The sequence below is a fragment of the Cebus imitator genome, unplaced genomic scaffold (assembly GCF_001604975.1).
Source record: "Cebus imitator isolate Cc_AM_T3 unplaced genomic scaffold, Cebus_imitator-1.0 Scaffold857, whole genome shotgun sequence".
In the NCBI taxonomy this organism is placed as follows: domain Eukaryota; kingdom Metazoa; phylum Chordata; class Mammalia; order Primates; family Cebidae; genus Cebus; species Cebus imitator.
The window spans coordinates 243,328-268,196 of record NW_016108172.1 but is presented as its reverse complement, the minus strand read 5'-3'; the positions used below and the strand labels follow the sequence as shown (position 1 = coordinate 268,196).

General features: G+C 37.8%; 1 protein-coding gene across 1 annotated transcript in view; it reads right to left on the bottom strand.

The window, feature by feature from the left end:
- LOC108297892 (cyclin-Y-like protein 2) overlaps positions 1-24,092 on the bottom strand; it is a gene marked incomplete at its 3' end in the record, with an annotated part of 33,793 nt that extends 9,701 nt beyond the window's left edge. The window contains exons 1-9 of the mRNA XM_037735601.1: positions 23,870-24,092; positions 21,542-21,616; positions 19,735-19,742; positions 17,805-17,818; positions 13,693-13,811; positions 8,061-8,099; positions 5,583-5,636; positions 4,380-4,495; positions 72-238 (exon numbers count right to left, since the gene is read on the bottom strand). Coding sequence (XP_037591529.1) covers positions 72-238; positions 4,380-4,495; positions 5,583-5,636; positions 8,061-8,099; positions 13,693-13,811; positions 17,805-17,818; positions 19,735-19,742; positions 21,542-21,616; positions 23,870-24,092 — 815 coding nt within the window. The remainder of the gene's footprint in view (positions 1-71; positions 239-4,379; positions 4,496-5,582; positions 5,637-8,060; positions 8,100-13,692; positions 13,812-17,804; positions 17,819-19,734; positions 19,743-21,541; positions 21,617-23,869) is intronic.
- Between the last annotated feature and the right edge of the window lie 777 nt (positions 24,093-24,869).

Genomic DNA, 24,869 nt, shown 5'->3' with positions numbered 1-24,869 from the left:
CCATCTCAAAAAAAAAAAAAAGGAAGGAAGAAAGAAAGGAAAGAAAGTTCACAAAAACCATACAAACTCACATTTCTTCAACTGTAACATTGTCAAAGAGCCTGCAGTAGTCCTCATTGCACAAAGGTGCATCACTCCAAGCCTTGGAGGCAGTAAGAATGGCTCCCAGGAAAATCCTCCTCCAGTTGGTTGGACAAATGTCAATAGAAACATAACTTCCAAGTCTTTCTATGTAAATCTGCAAAACATAGCAAACACTGGCCTTTGATTTAGCTCCATTTAAGTGCTGTGATAAGAACTCTTATGAATGACAGATTCCTTGTGGTCTTGACCAGAAAGTAAGTGCCTTTTATTCTTATGTTCTACAGAGACTTGACTTGATCAGCCAGGCAAGCGGCCATATCACAATCAGAGGTCAGATACTTCTGCTACCTACTCTGCCTACAGAAATTTACAGCCGAATTTTGGTCACAAGAATGACTGTACATCTCAGCCAAAAGCATCATAGAAAGAGGCAGTGTTGTCACCTTCACACTTATAAGAGGCAGCACACACACATGCCCAGTGTGGATTAAGGTTGCTCAATAAATCCTCAAGTGCCTAACACATATAATATCTCACATCTAGCTGATAGGCAGATGGGAATTTTAGAAGTGTATCAAACTTGAATATGTAAAACCTATGTGATGGCAAATATTAACCTTATCACAAAAACTCACCCTTCTGGGGCACTAGCTTAAAAAACTGCTGGTCAAGAGAGCCTCCCGGTGGCTGCTGTGCAGAGCAGCATGGCAGACACAAGTCTGTGGGGTTGTAAAACATTGCACATATGCATTTGCTCACTTGATAAGAAACACACATGTATAAAGGAGAGTCCTTCTCACAGCCCCTATTTTTCACATCTTCATGATCAGTTCATACAAATTTATTATGTCATACATCATCTGCAACTTAAACAATTCTGTTGGTTTTAACGTGGAAAAAGCTGCCAATCTCTGTATCCCTGGGATTCCTCTAAACCTGCTGCCCAGCAGTTTGTGAGACAATTTCATGAACTACTTTACATCTATCAAACATTTGTCCCACAAAGAATTGGGGAAAGTGAACAGCTGAGTGAAGATTAAAGGTGAGCTGTGAGGTGTTGTTACCTGAGAGGCTGCTCTGCAGAACAGTATGTCCATGAGCTACTTGAACTCTTTACATCTTAACAAAAGGTTTAAACTTTATTTTTTTAAAAAAAGGTGAGTTTATTTCTTGTATGCAGGTTATCCGTTTGGAAAACATTGCCAGATCTGACCTGCCAAATTCAAGTATGTTTTCAAAAACACATGGCTCTTGAACATGACATGTTTTAAAGATTCTGCTCCCTTTCTACCAAACTGCGGTCTCAAGTATTTCAAGAATGAATCTCCCTCCCTGGGTTCAACTGCATAGGAATCAGAGAGCACTGAAACATGGCAAGGCTTCAACTTCCCATCCCCTTTCCTGCTAAGCTGCTGACCTGCTGACACTCATCCATGCCACATGCCCATCTAGGTGAGTTTGAGAAAAATTCTTTATTCCCACTGATGTCAACTCTTCCTTCAGTGCAGTTGACCCCATCTCACTTTTGCAGAATACTGTTCCCACAGTCACCTCTTTCTGAAGATTTTCTTCCTCTCTACCAGAGATTTCTCCCAAATTGTGTTTCCTTTGTCCCCATCCCACTCCTCACTGCTCTCCAACTATGTCCTCTCACTGGTGAGCACAACACCATAACCTCATGCCAGTTCATCTTCCATCTCTCCTTCACCTACGCTGCCTGCCCCTGACATGACTCTCCCAGGGTTCCTTTTGCCAATAGGCACTTATTTCTGGTGCCTTCACACTGATAAACTGGAGCTCCTCATACATTTCCATTTGCCTAGATGCTGGGGCCAAATACCTGCATTTCACTTCCACTGCTCCAATCTGTGTGCCCTGCCTGTCATTTCTACCTTCACTGGTAGTCTGCCTGGCTTCATGGTGAACCACAGTCTGTCAATGCTCACCTGTACTACCCTAGAGGTTTCTTAACTCTCTTCTCAGCCTCCACTCTGCCTCCCAGCTATGGCCTACTGTCCCCAAAGCAGCCAGCATAGCCTCTTCATTTAGAGCATGGCACTCCCTTGCCTAAGATCTACCACGAGTTTCCCATCAAACTGGAGCAAAACCTTAACTTCTTCCTATGGCCTGCAAGCCAAAAGGCCCTGTGAGCTATGGCACTGCCCATGGGGCCTCCTCTCTACTGTTTCCCTCATTCTTCACTCTGACCATGATGGGCACCTTGCTGTTTGTTCCTCAAACACACATGAAACATGTTTCTGTCTGTCTTGGCAGTCATCCTGCTTCCTGTAATTTCAGCACTCTTTCCTGTCATTCCTTTAGTTGGGTCTGTTCAAATGTCAGCTCTCTAGAGAGACTCCTCTTACCATTCTACCTCAAATAGCCCCCAATCACCCTGTGTTCCTTTATCCTGCTTTCTCTTCCTGCTGTTTCATACTACCTAAAAAAATACTTAAGTTCAATCCACCTAGAACACAAGCTCGTAAAAACAAGAACTGTGTTCCACCTGTCCTCTCCTCTACCCCAGCACTTAGAAGAGCAGCACAGAGTCAGCATCCAGTGAGTGTTCATGAATTAAGTCACCGCTTGGCAGCATTCAGCACTGTGACCACAGCCTCTCCTATTTTGAACCCTTTCACCTTTTTTATCCTCTTCTGCTTTTCCTCCTCCCACTCTAGAAGCCATTCTTCTGGAGGCTTGTTCCTTAAATGATAACAGTCCTTACTGACCTATTTTCCATCCATTTTATCTGTTTTTGAGACAGGGTCTCACTCTGTTGCCCAGGCTAGAGTACAGTGGCATAAATACGGGTCACTGCAGCTTCCACCTCCTGGGCTAAAGTGATCTTCCTGCCTCACCCTGCCATGGACCTGAGGCCACAGGCATGTGCTACCATGTCCAGCTAATTTCTTGATTTTTTTTTTTTTTTGGTAGAAATGGGTCTCACTTTACTGCCCAGTCTGGTCTTGAACTCCCACAGTCAAGCAATTCTTTCAACTTGGCCTCCCAAAATGCTGGGATTACAGGCATGAGATACTGTACCTGACCTTATTTTTTCTTTTCTTAAAATACAGGGTCTCATCCTCTGGCCAAGGCTGGATTTAAACTGCTGGGCTAAAGTAATTCCTCACCTCAGCCTCCCAAATAGCTAGGACTAAAGGCATGAAACCACCAGGCCTGGCTTGTCCAATTTCATTCTACACACTTTCTTGGTATTTAAACAGCCACTGTTGCTCTTTATTCTGTAACTATACATCAGATTCATGCTCTAGTCCTGTATATCCCAATGATGACTAGACTCTGCCTCTCTGCTCTCTCAAAGGCACATTGAGCTTAGCCCATGTACAAAACTCTCCCTTTTACAATCCAGCTTTCCTTCCTATGTCACCTATCTCTCTGTATCTGGAAGCACCACTCCTGCTTCTCTCCAGCACAAGCCAAGAGTTCCAAATGATTTGCAGCTCCTCTAGAAGGCCTGTATTTGGTCCAGTGCCCACTGAGGGCTTTGATTCAAGCGTACAGCAGGAGCCTTCTCCTCTAGACTCTAACTGGATGCTAAAGAAGTACTGGTCTAAGTATTTTTTCCTTCCTGGCCATGAAGTTGACGTTACTCTATAGGTGTGCTGTGGGGAGGAATAAGACTAATTTTAACAATCTGAACAGAATTTATTATTTAAAATAATAGTTTCATCAAAAAAATTCTGTTGGGATGATGTAAATGTAGTGACACAGCTATGACTTGGTAGACCAACTAGCAAAGCCTGTGTCCAAGTACTACTGGAACCACATTCCTGGGCAACATCATGAGCAGGCACAGGTGATCTGCAGGGGTGGATTAACACTCATCATCCAAGGAACAATGAATTTTGGGCAGCAGCTCACAATCACAGCATGTATCAGAATTGCCTGGGGAAATAGCCTGGGACTCAGCTTAGGCCTATACTGGCATCTATTCCTTCCCATCAACTGGATGGTTTTGTTACTACTCCTCATTCCAAGTCCTCCACATGCCCTGGATGTGTGTGCACCGTGTGTGCATGTGTGCACTGAAGTGTAGGGGGAGAAATCAGAAATCCCTCCTGCTGTCTTTAACAGCAATTGTTCTGTGATTAGAAAAGCAATTGAGACATTTTGAGCCAAAATTATGATTCAACTCAATGTATATTTGCTTTCGTAAGTTTCTCTTAACATTTTGAGATAATTTCAGAAACTTACTGTTATTTAAAAACATGACCATACCACCCTGTTTACAAGACCAATTGCTAACGATGCTTTATAAATAGAAAATATCTTACCAGACTCACGATTGCAAATTCAGCTGTTAGCCTTGCAGCTTTAAACAGAGTATTAACAAATTTGAAAATCACTTTGTGTTCAGGATCATACAGCAAGTATTCCTCCAGAAGCTCTTCTTGCTGAAAGAAGAAAGGACTCAATGTAAGTATCCATTGAAGAAAAAATCCGAAGTACTCTTAAGACAGCAGTGTTCACATTTGTGCCCGTGTATCACTTACAATAATTCCGATTGGAGAGATATCTTTTAGTCTTTATAATATGAGCAGTAGGATCTTAAAATACCATAATGATTTAATACTCATCAACATTCACTTAAAAATAATATGAGCTTAAGCTCAGAAAATGTTTGTTCATTTTTGCTGTTTCCCCCACATAAATCTATCCAAATGTAAGCCACTTTTAGGCTTTAATGTCTTACTGACCATCTGCCATTCTTCTCTGCAATGAACTTTGAGAAAATAGTTTTCTGTAACCAGGAGGATCTAAGCCTATGCTGTTAAATACAATAATCACTAGCCACATGTGGCTATTAAGTACCTGAGGAAGTACATTTTTAAATTTTCACACCATGTAAAATTTATTAAAACTTAAGTTTTTAAAATATCTTCATAAATATGCTTCTGTGTTAAAAGTATTTACAGATTCTTATACTGCTTGATGCTATTGACAATTATCTTTTTAAAAGATAGAATTTGTGTTACTTGGATAGTATATTTACTCACACTAGCTCACTAATTAAACAGAGCTGCAGATCAGATCTTATTCCAGCATGTTCTTTTTATAACACTTGAAATAAGATGACTAGATGTAACATGAAATAGGGATTGAGACTTAAAGAAAGATGCCTTTGACTTTGGCATGAAACAGATAAAAGTCTCTGATGAAAATACAACTTCACCAAAAGTGACACTTGCTGGGCCAGGCACAGTGGCTCATTCCTGTAATCTTAGCACTTTGGGAGGCCGAGGTCCGGAATTTGAAACCAGCCTGCCCAACATGGTGAAACCCCATCGCTACGAAAATACAAAATTAGCCAGGCACGGTGGCCAGCACCTGTAATCCCAGCTACTTGGGAGTCTGATGCAGGAGAATTGCTTGAACCCAGGAGGCAGAGGCTGCAGTAAGCCAAGATGGCACCATCGCACTCCAGCCTAGACAAGAGGAAAACTCCATCTCAAAAAAAAAAAAAAAAAAAGTGACACTTACTGTAAATGGATGTAACTCTTCATCAAATATGCCCAAAGATCTATCTCCATCTCTATAAGATAAGAATATGCATTACTTCAAAAATTGTTAGTATCTTATTACATACCTGTTTTGTAAAATAATGACTCCTATGTGCTTTGGTGTTTACTGCACCAAAGCAAACAGTTTTTACAAATTATTCTCCTGGACCCTGACCTGCAGAGTTTTTCCCGACCTCTTCTTACTCAGCACATCATGTCCTGTACTGGAAAGTCTTTTATATGATAACCAGTCAGAACTGCCTATAAGAACGGACCCTCCCTAACAGGCAATGGCAATAAGCCAAACGTATTTTCACTCTTCCAACCACACACTGAAACATGAGAACATTTTACAAAGCAGTGGTGGTGGCAATAAACTCCTCAGAACTTTAATAAATGTAAATGTGATTCAGGTTGCTAGCTTTCTTTCTCTTTAGTTCTCTTTCGTATACTCTCATGATGTATTTATTTATTTTCAGTAGTTTGAATTAAAAACTCATCTGCCTTTTTATTTTAAAAGAAGCCAATCTTTGACTACTTTAAACTTCTTAAAACTAATGCATTGTGCCTGTGTGATAAACCAGTGGTTCACCAAATGTGCTCTATGGACCTCTGGGGATCCCCAATAACGGTTTTCCAGAAGTCCTAAGAGGTCAACACTGTTCTGATAACCATACTAATTCAACCCGAGAAAGCTGATAAAAAAAAAAAAAAGAAAACACTTTTAAAAATTGTAAAGATATTGCCTGTTTTTTCATAGACACTTGCCATAATTGTATAAAAGCAAAATTTGGTAAAACTGCTGGTTTCTCAGCATAAATCAAAGAAGTGGTACAAAATTACACCAGTAGGCATGCTATTCTCTACTCTTCCTTACATTTAAAGAAGATAGGCTGAATTACTTAAGAGTGTCTTTAATGAAGCAGTAAAAATGGTGTTATTAAATCTTGACATTTCTCTTTAGTATTCTGAGTAAGTGGAAAGTTAACAAGAAGCACTTCTGTTGACTGCACTATGATTGTGTTAAAAAAAATTCATGATTTAATTGTGAACTGAACAATCATTTTTTTCATAGAACATCAGTTTTATTTAAAAGTACAACTGGCCCAGTGCAGTGGCTCATGTCTGTAAAATTCCAGCACTTTGGGAGTTTAGCACTGCAGCTAAACTCCTTCAGGAGTTCAAGACCAGCCTGGGCAACATGGCAAAACCCTGTCTCTACCAAAGTCACACACACAAAAAAAATAGCCAGGTGTGGTGCCACACATTTGTGGTGCCAGCTACTCAGGAGCCTGAGGTGAGAGGACTCCTTGAGCTGAGATTATGCCAATCCATTTCAGTCAAGTGACAGAGTGACACTAGGTCTTAAAAAAAGTACAACTATCATTCTCAAAAATAAATAAAGTTAGGGTGTTCTCATTCACAAGGAAATGTGTCACTCATGTCACAAGGAAAGTATTTGTTCCCAGTGATAAAATTTAAGCTTTCCTGAGGACTTTGAAAAACTTGTTTCTTCTACTATAATATAAAATATTGACACGCTCTCAATATTTTTAAATGTTTTAAAATAAGATTGGTGGTTAAACTAAAAAAGTGATTTTTGATACAATAAAACATAAACCAATATTTTCCAAATAATTAATGCATAATATTATAAATGCAAATATGGGTGGAAAGATCCATTTACTGTTTAAGAAAGATCGATGAGTGCTAATGGAATAAATTAATATGTAAAATGCCACTTTAATTTAAGAAACTAGCACTTGTGAAGTTTTGATTTTGTATTAAAGAATACCCACAGCTGTCTGAAAGCTTTAAAAATACACCTTTTACCAACTATACATTTTCATAAGACTAGGTTATCTTTTTGCTTTTTTAAAGCAATTTGCAAAAAAATGAGCTAGGGAATCCAGCTATCTTTTATTAAGCCCAACATTAGAGATTTTCAATAATATAAATACATGACACACTTTTACTGAAGACTTTGTTGTAGAAAAGTTATTTTTTCATCAAAAAATTTATGTTAACAATATTACTCTCAGGAATATTTTCTGCTGTCACAACCTGGGTCATAGATTACTACTGACAGAGGTCATCAATGCTGCTAAACTTTCTGCAATGCACAGGATGGTCCTCAGGACAAAACATTATCTAGCTCATGATATCAACAGTGGTAAAGCTGTGAAATCTAAACTAAAAATAGATTTTGAAAAAAAATCTCAATTTTATATTTCTATCACATTTAATACCAATATAATCAATATAAAAACATACTCAGGATTCTCAGTCATTTAAGAATCAAAAGAGGCTTAAGGATCAAAGAAAACACAAATAATTTTCTTCAATATTTTAGTAGGCACAATATAGCTTATGATGTCTAGAGCTGTGACCTAACACTGAGCTTGATTGCTTGCAAAGTAATTAGCCAGAATAACAAGACAGGATTTTAAACACTCACCTTTGCTTGATATGATAATATATCGCTAAGGTCACGCTGTGGAAGAAAAAAAATTCATAACAATAGATGTTATCATTTGTTAGGCCTGAAGACATTTTTCAAAAAAGGTGCAGAGGAAACTCTCCTAGTGGCCCTGAAATTAAAATCTTCTAGCTCAGAACAGTACCATAAGGGCACTTTCTTATTTTCATTTCTTGGCTGTTAGCAAAATGCAAGGCAGTATGCTCTTAGAAGACATTTTTTCTGTTGATGATTATAATATATAAATAATAACATATTTCCCTGTTATATGCCCTTCTACCTACCTTTTGTCCCATGCACTTTATTTTATTTATTTATTTTTTGACCCAGAGTCTCTCTGTTGCCCAGAATGGAGTACAATGGCTCATTCTTGGCTCACCACAACTTCTGCCTCCTGGGTACAGGCAATTCTCATGCCTCAGCCTTCCAAGTAGTTGGAACTACAGGTTTGCACCACTACACCCAGTTAATTTTTAGTAGGGATGGGATTTTGCCATGATGGTCAAGTTGGTCTCAAACTACTGGCCTCAAGTGATCCACCTGTCTCAGCCTCCCAAAGTGCCAGGATTACAGGCATGAGCCACCGCATTCAGCCTCATGCGATTTATGTCTATATGCCCGCATGTTTAAACTTAATCCATACAGTAGTGGTTTCTTTTTTAATATGTTAGACCCAGGATGGGTGAGGTGGCTCATGCCTGTAATTCTAGCACTTTGCAAGGCCAAGGTGGGCAGGTCATGAGGTAACGAGTTCGAGGCCAGCCTGGTCAACATAGTGAAACTGTCTGTACTAAAAATATAAAAATATTAGCCAGGAATGGTGGTAGGTGCCCGTAAACCCAGCTACTCAGGAGGCTGAGGCAGGAGAATTGCTTGAACCCAGGAGGTGGAGGTTGCAGTGAGCTGAGATCATGCCATTGCACTCCAGCCTGGGTGAGAATCTGTTTCAAAAAAAAGATGATAGGCCCTGCATTTTAGTTAGTTTACTATCTCCTACCCACCCAATTTGTATTATTTCCCTACAAATACATAATGAAAGTGCTTTATAACAAATAAAATTATTGGAAATCACTTTTGCATAATTATTAAAAGATATATTAGTAAACATAAGCACGCAGGAAATCAATGATAAGCACAGTTATCCTAAAATAAGCAGTGCTAACAAGGCGATGTAATATGACACAGTGTAATATGAATGACAGGTACCTTCACCTATATTAAATTAGTTTAACTGAAATATTTATGAACAGATACAGCTCTTCAGATATATGTAACTGTATTCCTACGTTACCCACTGATGCTGTGTTTCAGAAAATGAGGTTCTACAAAAAGCAAGAGGCTCTCTTATGTAAGCTATGTGCTTGTATTTACCCTTCGCATCTAGAATGAGGCTCAAAATAACTGAGGGAAGGCAAATCTCAATTTTAGTAATAGGTCTATAATATTAGCACTTTTTAAAAAGCCTGTAACATTAGCACTTAAGATGAATATGTCTATAGTCCTTCAAGTAGCTTTCATCTCTGAAATAATTTTAAAATCAGAGAATTTGAAGTTATATGCTGGAAAGGACCAACGACCTTACATCACATTTAATCCAATACTCATTTTACAGATCAAGAGAACAAACCTTAAAACTGACTTGCCCAAGGTCCTACCAAATAGGAGCACTTTCTTGTCCTAAACTCAAATTAAGCAGTGGCTCTCAAACCTTGCTGCACATTAAAATCACCTGAGGGGCTTTAATAACTGCCTCATTTTCAACATAAAACATTGCAATTTAAATCAGCTTTGGGGATGACTTTGGGCATCAAAGTTGTTGTTAAATTTCCCAGTGATTTAAATGTGCCGCAAAGTTTGGAATAATTGAGTTGGGGTGAAAATCAGAATCTTCTGGGATGCTTTTCTTCACATAAAGAGGCCTCACAGCCATCCCTATTTTTCAGCTGTGAATCCATCTGTTCCTGGGCTTTTTATGGTTGGTGGCTATTAATTACTGCCTCAATCTTAGAACTTGTTACTGGTCTATTCAGGGATTCGACTTTTCCTGGTTTATTTTTAGGAGAATGTATGTGTCTAAAAATTTATCCATTTCTTCTAGATTTTCAAGTTGATTTGCTTAGAGGTGTTTATAGCATTCTCTGATCATAGTTTGCATTTCTGTGGGATCAGTGGTGATATCCTCTTTAGCATTTTTTAGTGTGTCTATTTGATTCTTCTCTCTTTTCTCCTTTAACAGTCTGGCTAGTGGTCTATTTTGTTAATCTTTTCCAAACTCTAGTTCCTGGATTCACTAATTTTTTGAAGGTTTTTTGTGCCTCCATCTCCTTCAGTTCTGCTCTGATCTTAGTTGTTTCTTGCCTTCTGCTAGCTTTTGAATTTGTTTGCTTTTGCATCTCTAGTTGTTTTAATGGTAATCTTAGGGTGTTGATGTTAGATCTTTTCCACTTTCTGATCTGGGCATTTAGTGCTACAAATTTCCCTCTGAATACTGCTTTAGCTGTGTCCCAGAGATTCGGGTACATTGTGTCTTTGTTTCCACTGGTTTCTAAGAACTTATTTATTTCTGCCTTAATTTTGTTATTTACCAAGCAGTCATTTAGGAACCAGGTAATTCAGTTTCTGTGTAGTTGTATGGTTTTGAGTTTCTTTTTCTTTTCTTTTTTTTCTATTTTTTCACATAGCACTTATTCTAAAATGGACCACATAATTGGAAGTAAAACACTCCTCAGCAAATGCAAAAGAACAGACTGAGAGGCTGTTATGATTTCCATTCTTTTGCATTTGCTGAAGAGTGTTTTACTTCCAATTATGTGGTGCTGAAAAGAATGTATGTTCTGTTGACTTGGGGTGGAGAGTTCTGTAGATGTCTATTAGGTCTGCTTGGTCCAGCGCTAGTTCAAGTCATGAATATTCTTGTTAATTTTCTGTCTCATTGATCTAATATTGACAGTGGGGTGTTAAAGTCTCCCACTATTATTGTGTGGGAGTCTAAGTCTCTTTGTATCTCTCTAAGAACTTGCTTATGAATCTGGTTGCTCCAGTATTAGATGCATATATATTTAGGATAGTTAGCTCTTCTTGTTGCACTGATCCCCTTGCCATTATGTAATGCCCTTTTCTTTTTTGATCTCTGTTGGTTTAATGTCTGTTTTATCAGTGAGAATTACAAACCTGCTTTTTTGCTTTCCATTTGCTGGGTAAATATTCTTTCATTCCTTTATTTTGAGCCTATATGTGTCTTTGCACAGGAGATGGGTCTCCTAAATACAGCACACCAATGGGTCTTGACTCTTTATCCAGTTTGTCAGTCTGTGTCTTTTAACTGGGGCATTTAGCCCATTTAAGTTTAAAGTTAATATTGTTGTGTGTGAATATGATCCTGTCATTAAGATGCTAGCTGGTTATTTAGCAAATTAGTTGATGCGGTTTCTTCATAGTGTCATTTGTCTTTGTATTTTGCTATGTTTTTGCAGTGGCTGGTACCAATTTTTTCTTTCAATATTTAGTGCTTCCTTCAGTAACTCTTTTGTAAGGCAGGCCTAGTCATGACAAAATCCCTCAGTATTTGTTTGTCTGTAAGGTATTTTATTTCTCCTTCGCTTATGAAGCTAAGTTTGGCTGGAGATGAAATTCTGGGTTGAAAACTCTTTTCTTTAAGAATATTGAGGAAGAGGCACCCACTTCATACCCAGCTTGCTCCATAGCTGGTGTTTAGAAGATACTCTATGACAGTGTAAAAAAGAAAAAAAAATGTTGTATATTCACCCCCACTCTCTTCTGGCTTGTAGAGTTTTTGCAGAGAAATCCGCTGTTAGTCTGATGGACTACCCTTTGTAGAAAACCTGACCTTTGTCTCTGGCAGCCCTTAACATTTTTTCCTTGGTTTCAACCATGGTGAATTTGACAATTACGTGTCTTTGAGTTGCTCTTCTCAAGGAGTATCTTAGTGGTGTTCTCTTTATTTCCTGAATTTGAATGTTGGCCTATCTTGCTAGGTTGGGGAAATTCTCCTGGATATTAACCTGAAATGTGTTTTCCAGCGTGGTTCCATTCTCCCCATCATTCTCAGGTATACCAATCAAATATAGGTTTGGTCTTTTTACACAGTCCCATATTTCTTGTAAGCTTTGTTTGTTCATACATTCTTTTTCCCCTAATCTTGTCTTTACACTTTATTTCATTAGGATGGTCTTCAATCTCTGATATCATTTCTTCTGCTTGATTCAGTTATTGATGCTTCACGAAGTTCTCATGCTATGCTTTTCTACTCCATCAGGTCATTTATATTCTTCTCTAAACTGATTGTTCTGGTCCAGTTCCTGTAATCTTTTAGCAAGGTTCTTAGCTTCCTTGCATTGGGTTAAAACATGCTCCTTTAGCTCAGAGGAGTTCATTACTATCCACCTACTGAAGCCTATTTCTTTCATTCATCAAATTCATTCTCTCTCCATCCATTGGAGTCTCAAGAAGAAGCACTCTGAATTTTGGAATTTTCAGTATTTTTGCACTGGCTTTTCCTCATCTTCATGGATTTATCTACCTTTAATCTTTGATGCTGATGACTTTTGGATGAGGTTTTTGTATGGGTGTCTTTTTTGTTGACATTGATGTTTTGCTTTGTATTTGTTAGTTTTCCTTTTAACAGTCAGATGCCTTTTTTGCAGGTCTGCTGGAGTTTGCTGGAGGTCCACTCCAGACCCTGTTTGCCTGGGTATTACTGGCAGAGGCTGTAGAACAGCAAAGATTGCTGCCTTGTCCTTCCTCTTGAAGCTTCATCCCAGAGGAGCACCCACCAGCTGCCAGCTCTCCTGTATGAGATGTCTGTCAACCCCTGCTGGGAGGTGTCTCCCAGTCAGAAGCCGGCCACCATTTTTAATTCAAGTAAAAGTTACTGACAATTGAATTAGTTAAAAAGGCTAGTACATTTGAAAAAAAAAATTGTTTATAAGCTACTTGCATTTATTCAATCAAAAGTAAAATTAAAGATAAAAACATTAATATTCTAAATTAGCACTTTCCAAGCTGTGTTCTAAAAATTAGCACTCATGGCCCAAGGAGATGATAATGATTTACACTGGACAGCCCCAATGGAGCTGGTGGTGGTGTTTGTTGTTGTTCCTTTTAAAATAAACTTCATCTTAGGGTGTTCTCAAAGTGCATATTTGTGGCCCATGAGGTGCTCATGCACAATGGGAGAAATTCAAATGCAGATACACTGTGGTGCCAGAGGAGAAAAAGCTGCTCCATCTTCCAAGACTAATGTCCAAAGTAGTACACATTGATTTAGGCCTGCAATGCATTGAAAAACTAATTTTTCACACATGCAAAATCCAATAAAGGGTTATTTTCATTGCAGTCAACATTGTCTTAAGTCATAAAGGCACCAAAAAATAGCTATACTTTCCTGGGATTGCTTATTTGCTAACTGATTTTTCCTTCTACTATGACATCTAAGATTTTTTAAAAGAGAAATTGATACTTAATATTTAGAATCTGTATATTAATATATAGTTGACTTCAATTTTTTAAAATGACTGCTGAAGAGGACAACGAAATGGATGAAATAATTTTTGAATAAATTATTCCCTTGGCACTACGGTTGTACTCACGACTTTAGTGTCATTGTAAGATGAGGCTGACTGACTGTGCTGTCATCGAGGAAAATGGCTGAACAGGAACTATATTGCCGAGTAGATGCCTGAAGGGGAAGGGAAGTGTAAGTTAAACTTATCAAGGTGTATTTTTTTTATTGTTAAAATGTCAAAAGACAAAGCACTAGGATATTTTTTACACTCTATGAATTGCCTGAGTGTGGTATCATGTGCACTCTATAGAGAACTCATCGGAGACTCTTAACTTCCAGAGATGATGTTTGAGATACAAGTTATAAAATGCTGCCCTTAATATGGTACCTGTCATCAAACCTAACAAGGATTTTATGAATTCCCTTTATAAATACTGAGAAAAGTTTAAAATAAGATTTTATTGTTTTTTTCTATAGTGATATAAAATAGCTGAGAATTTCTATTTCTGTTATTTATTTACTACAGTAAAATGCAATGTATTAAATAATATGGTAGAAGAGCATTTTATTGAGTGAATACAAGACTAATACATTTACTAAATTACTAATCCTAATTGTATTATTTCAGGTGACAAAACAAGTGTTTCAGATTCAGAGACTCTGTGTGCCAGTGTTGCTAGGCCACCAACAAGTGAGGAAGCCATAGGTTTCTCTAGCCCTGTTTTCTTATGTGGAGGATAAAATTAGTAACACTTTAATATTCTCTCACACCCTGAAAACAGATGACAATTTAAAAAATTTAACTTTCTCTTCATGTTTAAATAAGATGGCCATGACATGGCTCATATGACACTCTCAGAGAATACTTGCCATTAATTTCAAAACTCAATTTCATTCTATAAATCATTTGAGCTGCACACTAGGCATTTTCCTGCTATACCCTTGCTCTCTGCCTAGAATACTGCTGTCCTCTTTCCTTGTTTCAGCAAGTTTGGCTCCATCTACCCTTTTGGATCTGTTTGCCAGCAGCCACACAAAAACATGTTTTTCTTTGGTGCACTAATGAGTCAGATTTACCACTGTTACAAGAGATTAATTCTTGCAGAGTATTCTCCTCATGAGAAAGTATGCCTCTCCATAAAAGTAACAGTGGGCCCTAACTGTTCCTACATCCAGCTGCTGAGCATAGAATTTTGAATAAATCAGAAAGTTCGACAAGTGTTTGACAAATTAACTGAGTTATCATTCAGATTATACATCTTACTACATTTAATTAAAGCAAAAACACTACTAACAGTTCACTCTTTATAGGTATTATTTAAGGTAGTCACAAAATAGAAACAAATCATCTAACTTCAGTCAGCATAAATCGGAGTATGAAATGCTATGATCTTTAACAAGAAATGGAAGTGGTTACTTGGTGGTTTTAAGGTATAATAACAAAAACTAGGAAATAATCATACCTAGTAATTTAATAAGTCAGAACTAAAGCCTGACCATCAAAGGTCCAGTACCCTTTGGATGTCAGTGCCCACCCACTGACTTCTTCTATTGTACCTGCTTCCTCTCATTTTAACCCATTAAAACCACTAAAGTTGTTTTCCTTGTAGAGATCCATCACCTCCTTGGTTAGGTGTATTTTTAAGTATTTTACTTTATTTTTCAGCTATTGTAAAAGGGGTTGAGGTTCTTAGTTTGATTCTCAGCTTGGTAGCTATTGGAGTGTAACAGACCTACTCTTTTGCATACATTAATTTTGTATCATGAAACTTTGCTGAATTCATTTATCAGTTCTAGGAGCTTTTTGGAGGAGTCTTCAGGGTTTTCTATGTATACGTTCATATTATCAGCAAACAGTCTGACTTCCTATTTACCGATCTGGATGCCCTTTATTTCCTTCTTTTGTGTGATTGCTCTGGCTAGGTCTTCCAGTACTATGTTGAATAGAAGTGGTGAAAGTGAGCATCCTTGTCTTGTTCCAGTTTTCAGGGGTAATGATTTCAACTTTTCACCACTCAGTATTATGTTGGCTGTGGGTTGGTCATAAATGACTTTTATTACATTGAGGTATGTCCCTTGTATGCCGATTTTGCTGAGAGTTTTAATCATAAAAGGATGCTGTCAAATGCTTTTTAAACCTTTAAACATAAGAGGATTTTGTCAAATGCTTTTTCTTCATCTATTGAGATGATCATGTGATTTTTGCTTTCAATTCTGTTTCTGTGATATATCACATTAATTGACTTGAATATGTTAAACCATCGCTGTATCCCTGCTATGAAACCTACTTTAACATGGTGGATTATCTTTTAGATATACCAATGAGAGCTATAAAACATTGCTGAATGAAATCATGGACAGCACAAACAAATAGAAAGACATCCCACTCTCATGCATGGCTTAAATAAATATTGTAAAAATGACCATACTGCCAAAAGCAGTCTACAAATTCAATGTAATTCCTAACAAAATGCCATTATCATTCTTCACAGAACTAAAAAAAAAAGAATCGTAAAATTCATATGGAACAAAGCAAGACCCCACTTAGTCAAAACAATACTAAGCAAAGCCAACGAATCTAGAGCCATCACTTTACCTGACTTCAGACTATACTATAAGGCCATAGTCACCAAAACAGCATGGTACTGTTATGAAAATAGGCAAATACACCAATGGAACAGAATAGAGAATGCAGAAATAAACCCAAATACCTACAGCCAACTGATCTTCAACAAAGCCAACTAAAACATAACCTGAAGAAATTAAACGCTATATGGTTTAATGCCGGGAATAATTGGCAAGCTACGTGCAGGAAATGAAACTGGATCCTCCACTCTCACCTTATACAAAGATCAACTCAAGATGGATAAAGAATATAAATCTAAGACCAGAAACCATAAAAATTCTAGAAGATAACATTTGATAAACCCTTCTAGACACTGGCTCAGGCAGACTTCATAACCAAGAACCCAAAAGCAAATGCAACAAAAACAAATATTAAGCAAATAAGACTTAATTAAAAAGCTTCTGTACAGAAAAAGGAACAATCAGCAGAGTAAACAGACAACCACAGAATGGGAGAAAATCTTCACAATCTCTACATCTGATGAAGAACTAATACACAGAATCTACAAGGAAATCAAACAAACTGACAAGAGAAAAAAACAATCCCATCAAAAAGTAGATGAAGGACATAAATAGACAATCCTCAAAAGAAGATATGCCAATAGCCAACCAACATATGAAAACATGCTCAACATCATGAATGATCAGAAAAATGAAAATCAAAACCACAATGCCATACTACCTTACAAGAATGGTCATAACCAAAAAATATAAAAATAATAGATGTTAGTGTGGATGCAGTGAAAACACTTCTCTACACTGCTGGTAACCATGGAAACTAGTGCAACCACTATGGAAAGCAGTGTGGAGATTCCTTAAGAAATTAAAAGTAGAACCACCATGCAATCCTGCAATCCTGCTACTGGATATCTACCCAGAGGAAAAAAAAGCATTATACAAAAACAATACTTGCACATGTATGTTTGCAGCAATACAATTTACAATCATAAAAATATGGAAGCAGCCAAAATGCCCATCAATCAATAAGTGGATAAATTGTGATATATGTATGTATGTGTGTGTGTGTGTGTGTATGTATATATGTATATATATATAAATATATAATATATATATATATATATATTATATATATATATGATAGAACACCACTCAGCCAATAAGAAGGAATAAATTAGTGGCATTCCCAGCAACCTGGATGGAACTGGAGGCATTATTCTAAGTGAAGCAACTCAGGAATGGGAAACTAAACATCGTATGTTTCCATTCATACCTGGGAGCTAAGCTATGAAGATGCAAAGGCATAAGAATGATACAATGGACTTTGGGGACATGGCAGAAAGAATGGCAGTGGAATGAGGGATAAATGACTACAAATTGGGTTCAATGGATACTGCTCAAGTGATGGGTACATCAAAATCTCACAAATCACCACTAAAGAATTTAGTCACATAACCACCTGTTCCCCCCAAAACCTAGAGAATAAAAATATGTAAATAAATCAACTACAGCATTTTTGCCAGCAAACATAAAATAAAATGAAAACTAAAGTTTATGTTTTTCTTTCTCCTTTTTGGCAGGACAAATTTTAGATACGTTTTTAAAGAATAACTTTTTTTTCTTTTTCTGAGTCAGGGTCTCACTTTGTTGCCCAGGCTGAGGGCAGTGGTGCAATGATAGTTAACTGCAGTGTCAAACTCCTGAGCTGAAGCAATCCTCTACCTTAGCCTCCTGAGTAGGTAAATCTGAAGGCACATGCCACCATGCCTGGCTAATTTGTTATTTCACCTTTTTGTAGAGACGAGATCTTGCTATGTTGACCAGGCTAAAAATAAATAAATCTTAATTAACTTAAATATTTCTAACACTTTGGGCATTCATGAAAAAAACTCCATCTATAATAATAAGATAAACTGAAAAATAGAAGGGGAAAAATTAAAAACTAATGCAGGTATACTGGTCTAAGCAGCCTAGTGTATAAATAACAAAACTATCAGTAAAAAAGTAACAGAGAAAGTAAAACAAATTATCAAGCACAGATGGTCTGCAGACGTAGTAGCCTCAATAAAATATAAAGAGTCCCACCAAGCTGTTATTATGAAATTTCAGGATCTCAGACAGACAGAAGCTCCTAAAAAGTTTCTACAGATATATAAAAACCAAGTAATGTATCACACAATGATAATAGATTTAAGAACAACATTGTAAAGAGAGCACAATTGTAGAATATCTTCAGAATCATAAAATTTAGATTCAACCTTGAGGTTTAGTCTCTATCAAAAAGGAGAGATTTTAAGACTGGACAGATCTCTAAACATCTCTGCCCAGGTTAACAGGACAGAAGGAAACATAGAACCTAGGACACAGGTGATCCCAGACAGGACGGCAGTTATGTGAGATCCCAAAAGACTTTAAGGAGACAGTACAAAAGGAATCAGAAAAGCAAACATTGAGCATATCTAGGGAAAGTCACTCTATATTGAATTAGGATGACAAAAGGCCAGAGTAAGTTGTCGCCCCACTCCCGCAACAAAGAAAAATGGGACAGATATGTTTTAGCAGATGGAAAATAGTTTGGAAAGGCATGTGATAGATGCTACAACACTTGGGGGGGAAAATGGCTGTTAGAAAACAGACAAATGAATACTCAGAAAATTAGCTTCATGCTAAAAATAATGGTTATGAAAGCAAACAGACCAGCCAGGGCTACTTATTGCATTTGGCTGGGTAAAGTAACACAGGCTAGGGAAAAAGAGATGATCCAGAAGAAGTGCAGAAGTGTTCAGATTTCAGAACTGTTTCAGAGAAAAAATGAAGGAATGTGTAATGCAGAGGCACAATGAAAACACCATATGACTTAGCAGTGAATAATATTTGCATAGTCATAATCATGTAAATATTAGATTTAATAAAAAACTGTGCTACAATTGGAAGAAACAGAGGGAGAAACATAAGGTCATGGTGTAGTGAGGAAGCTATGCTTGCACCTGCTATGCCAGAAAGTCAGTAGACAGTGCTGACAACTAACTTAGCTAAATTAAAAATATGACTAAATATTTAAGGAAGATCTTTATACCACAATCAGACTATTGAAATTTAACTAAAATGTCAGACATTCTTAAAAGGTGGACATACTAAGCTGAAGACTTTTCTGAATACATTTGATACTTACGAAAATGTAACGATTTAGAAAATCCACAAAAAGAAGTCCATGCTATTAGCACGGGGTGTTCATTATAATTTAAAGTAATTAAGAGAGACATACTTTTATGTCAAACTATCAATTTTTTAACTTTTGACTGTTTACTTACATGGTTTGTATAGTTGCTTTTTCTTATTTCTTCTACTAAGAATGAAAAAAGGACAAACTTGTCACTTCTAATACAAATACCATAAAATATAAGTAGTTGTTAACGTCCTACTGATCACTCCTAAGTAAAATGAGAACAAATTCAATTTTAAAAAATTATTTTCAACAATTTATATTTAAAGTATCTGGCATGATAAATCTCATAAAACAAAATCTAAAAACTTAGTTTTACTTTTTGAACTAGTTTACTTTTTGTTTCTATTATATACAAATGAAAGAAACCTTGTATACAAAAGAAAAGGGCAAAAAAATGAGGCCAGATGAAAAAATTAGCTATGAAAAAAGTTTAACTGTTGCATATATGAGCTATGATCCATTAGCATTTTCTCATTCTGCATTTACACATAGCTTACTTTTTTATCAGAATTTAAGAGCTAACAGCACTAAGAACTACTTCCTGGCCAGGCACCTATCTCTAGATGCACCAGAATCCCAGTAAGCATTTTGAGCCACACTTAGTGGTCACCTACTAATATGTCACTAAAAACAAAACAAAACAAAAAAAGAGTTTTTACACAACAGGAAAGTAACCTATCTTAAGTTTAAATTTTAAAATGAGCATATAAGGCTCATTGAACATGGTGTCCGCAGTACAAAAAGTCATTTTTTTTCCTAAAAAAAGGCCAGAATAACAAAAGCTTCAAGAGCAACCTAGGCCATAATTCGTTTTCTACACTGCCTCCGCCTTTATTGCTGAAAGGGCCTTGTAGGCAAACATTGCCATCACTAAAGAGTGAGGGACATTGAATAGTTTTTTGTTTTGTTTTGTTTTGTTTTTTTAACTCCTTCCATGCTCTCTATGTGTGAGAAGACCATGGCTCTGGAAGGAACTGGGAAAACAATTCTGATATGGTTTGGATATTTCCCCCTTGAAATCTCATGTTAAAACGTGATCCTGAATGTTGGAGACAAGGCCTAGTGGGAGGCATTTGGGTAATGGTGGATTTCTTATGAATAGCTTGGTGCCATCCCCATGGTAATAAGCAAATTCTCATTCTGGTAGTTTAAAAGAGTGTGGCACCTTCCCCCTACCCCCACCCCACCCTCTCACAGTGTGGAGCCACCTGCTTCCCCTTTGCCTTTCATCATGATTGTAAGCTTGCGGAGGCCCTCACCAGAAGCAAATGCTGAAGCCATTCATGTACAGCCTGAAGATCTATGAGCCAATTAAACCTCTTTTTGTTATAAAAGACCCAGCCTTAGATATTTTTTTATAGTAATGCATAAATGAACACAAATTCGAGCCAGAAATAACTGACTCAAGACAGGCAAAGTCTACTCAAACTACCAAAAACAAAGATTACAAACTCCCATATTTTACTGTGCTGCATCACTTCACATATGATTATAGGTCCTCACTTGTATTCTTGCTGCTTAAATCAACAGAAAAACCTGGCTTTTTAGCAAACAAACAAGGATTTAACATAACACTGAGGAAAATAAGCAGGAGTAGGGCATGTTTAAATTTACATTACATCAACTAAAAGGTTAATAAAAGTTTTGGTTAGCATAAACTTGGATGTGATAAATGCATGTGGTCAGAGGACTGTGGAAGAGGAGGCCAAAATCACAGATTCAATCCTTGTTGATGAATAACTATGTTTTTTTTTTTTTCATTTGTTTAAATGGAAACCAAGGTGAAGCTAAGTTCTATCATTCAACTTTAAAATGTACTCTCTGGAGCAAGGGAAAAGAAACAAAGAATTATAAACAAAGATAAATCTACAACTCCTCCATCACATGACAAATTGTTTTGATAAAAAGATGGTAAACTGTACAAATAAAAAGTTTACATGTTTTCATTAACACAATAACAATTAAAGGAAAGTATATCACATGTTAAAATAAGACAAATGAATATGTGAAAAATTTAAAAATTTAAAGCAATATGAGTTTGTCTAAATACTTTCTAGAATACATTTGATCAAATAAGAAGAATTGTCACTCTTCTTCTGGGTGGAAAAACGATGGTGTCTCACCATCCATTTGAGATTTTGTCAGGAATATTGTGCTTATCTCTGGATTGCAGGAAGGGTTGGACTCAAAAGCCATATCTATAGAGGGAGAAAAGAAAAAAGATGTGATCACTTTTAACAGTTTATCAACTTGTTTCTTCGACCGCTGTATTTAGGCCATTTCACTACTTCTGCTTTTATTCTTATCCATTGAAATGAATGTATAGACATAAGATGGAGCCAGGCAAGATGGCATATGTCTGTAGTCCCAGCTACTCAGAGGGCTGAGATGGGAAAATCCCTTAAGTCTAGGTCAGGAATTTGAGTCCAGCATGAGTAACATAGTGAGGCCCTCCTAAATAAATAAATAAATAAAGAGATAAATGTCTCCTTTGAGTTGTGTAAAATGAACTGCATAGAATAAAACAAGATGGCAGTACATTTTAAAAGACAGGTCTATTTTATAGGCAAAATATATCATTTATCCTGGAGGTCAAAAGTTTAAAAAAGTAAATTTAGCATATCTGTCACTTCCATGTCATTCTGAAAACATAGAACCTTAGTTCCATTGAGTAGCTATCTTCCACAGTCATGTAAGATCTGTAAGTTTTTATTTCTTCTTTAGCAATATATAGGGAGAACATATACAGGCCTTTGGCTAGGAAAGGGACAAATGAGACATACAGAAACTGTGTTTTAATCCTAAAGAATGACAATAAAGAGCCTTTTTTGGACTCACATCCAACACTACCCATCTATGAACTGGTGTGTAAAATCACTCACAGGCTTTCCTTACACCAGCAACCAGAGTATAAGTTTACACAAGTATTTTCATGTTTTGTGTATAAAAATATAATCAACTCACATATTTGTTTATTCTAAATTCTTAAACATCTTGAAAAGTGAGTATAGTACAAAGTATGAGTATGTTACAAAGTCACACTCATCATGAATCTTAGTTATTCTACCTCTGAAAAAAACAAAGAGCCCAACTAAAGTTTTTTTTTTTTTTTTTCAACTTTAAGTTCTGAGAAACATGTGCAGAACATGCTGGTTTGTTACATGCCTATACATGTGCCATGGTGGTTTGCTGTACCTATAAATGCATCATCGAGATTTTAAATCCCACATGCACTAGGTATTTGTCCTAATGCTCTCTGTCCCCTTAACCCTGCCCTCTGAAGGGACCCAGTATGTGATGTTCCCCTCCCTGTGTCCGTGTGATCTCATAGTTCAACTCCTACTTATGAGAGAGAACATGTGGTGTATGGTTTTTGTTCCTGTGTTAGTTTGCTGTGGATGATGGCTTCCAGCTTCTTAAGCTTTAGTTTCTCATCTTTGAAAAAGATACTATTGTCAAGGGAGGGAAGGACAAAGGGGGAGCCATGACAACAAACACTTTTACACAGGCAAGATCTGGCATTCTAACCTTCAACCTTTATCTTACACATTAAAAGTCTACATTTACATTTCATGTCTTTTGAAAGTTTTGACCCTGAACCATCCCCTAACCCCTTTCAGTATAAGAAGGTAAATAAAGTCTGTTAAGTCACCACAATAAATCTAGAGACACATTTTGTGTTAAAGTAAGAAATTTAAAGTAATCAGAGCATCATGGGTAAAGTACTTTGGAGGGGAAATACCCATTTTTCTGCAGTCCTGGCCATGACATTTCATACCTTTCAGAATTATTTCAAGCACCTTCCATTTTCTTTCCTTTTGTGTTCAAATTACACTTAAAAGAAACTAAGCACCTATTAAGGTGACTTTAAGCAACCCACTGAGAATACCCTATCATCTCTCCCATGGCAACCTTCATTCTGATTTTAAATAAGAAATCCCCAAATATTTCAGTATGAATTGTCCTGAGATTTAGCTACTTTAACACAGGAAATAATTAGGCACTTACCTGGTTCCTTCACTTAGGTACCATCTGGATAGGTACAAAGAATGGGATGGGTACTGGAAAGTTGGAATATTTGAGTTTTGATTGAAAAAGGGAAGAGAATATTCCAAAGAAGCCTCAACAAAGTCCCACAGAATAATAAACAGAGCTACAGACAAGAAGAGCCATAAATAAAAGGTCCCATGGCAGCCTGAGAGAATGAGATGAGGGAGCAAGAACTAGGTGTTTGGGAGGGGAGGAGAAAAGAAACTGACTGGACTCCGTGGAGAAAGACTAAGCTGTGGGAATGGGAACGCAGGGCACAGCCAGCCTTTGCTCCTGGCCAGCCTTGGAAAAGCTGGCTACAGGCAAAAAGGAGCTGAGGGTAGGTGATCTCCCCCAGGGAACCTTGGAGACAGCAGCAGTCAGAGGTGTGGCCAGGGCAGATGGCAACGTCACCTCCTTACCTTCAGGCATCTCCCGGTCATGGATGTGGTGCACATGAAGGCCCTCACCAGCTTCAACAATCAGTTCAGCAGGCTCTTCAGCAGCAGCCGTGGGTGCTGCTGCTATTGTGTCCTCAGCTGATGCCTCACAGACCTCAGACTGAGAGGGACACTCTGACCCCTCATGCTGTTCCAACTCGGGCCTGACCTTGGGGCACACACAACAGGTCAGTATGCTCCCCATTGGACTGTCTGCCACCACCTGTGCGTCTGCTCACAGTGTTGGCCACGCACTCCCACTGTCCTAGGCTGAGGCTATGCTGCACTTGCAGAGATGGTCTTGCTGCTGCTCACCTGCCCACGCCACAGCCCAGCCCCAGCTGGGGCACGGGCCAAGGCCCCCACCCTGCCGCCTCCCCTGAGTTGACTTGTTTGGGAGGGTGAAGAACAGCAGGCTAATTTAATAGGTTGTGAATCCAACAAGCGCTGAGAGACACAACAACTGCCTGAAGAGAGTACAAAAGGAGCTCCTCCTCCTTCTGCAGTCACCTACAGACTGAAGTTCACTGGCCCAGGTGGGAGCCCAAGCATGAGGCTCACAGTGCCCTGCCCCACACCTCACAATGCCTCACCCTGGGGGTTTGAGTTGCCCCTGACTACAGCTCAAACTGCTGCTGTATGGGCTACCCCACCCTGTGGTTTATGATGTGGCTGCTCTCCTGGCCCCTCCTGCAGTGCCAGTGGGACTAAGGTTTTCATTCATCACCAGTTTCCTGAGCTTTTTAGTCCTAAGAAAAGCACAGGGTGGTTCTTTACCGGAAGCCATCTTACCCTATGAGTTCTATACAAAGTCTCAGTTAGTAGAGTGGGTCCCATTAGCAACCAATTTGAACAAATTTTATTTGCTAACTGAATGTAGATACAATTGAATTGTTCACTGCTTTTGTAATGAAATACTCCTCTCCTGTCTTCCAATGAGTGGTAGTTTTTGTTTGCAACTTGACCACGGCAATCCCTGGGG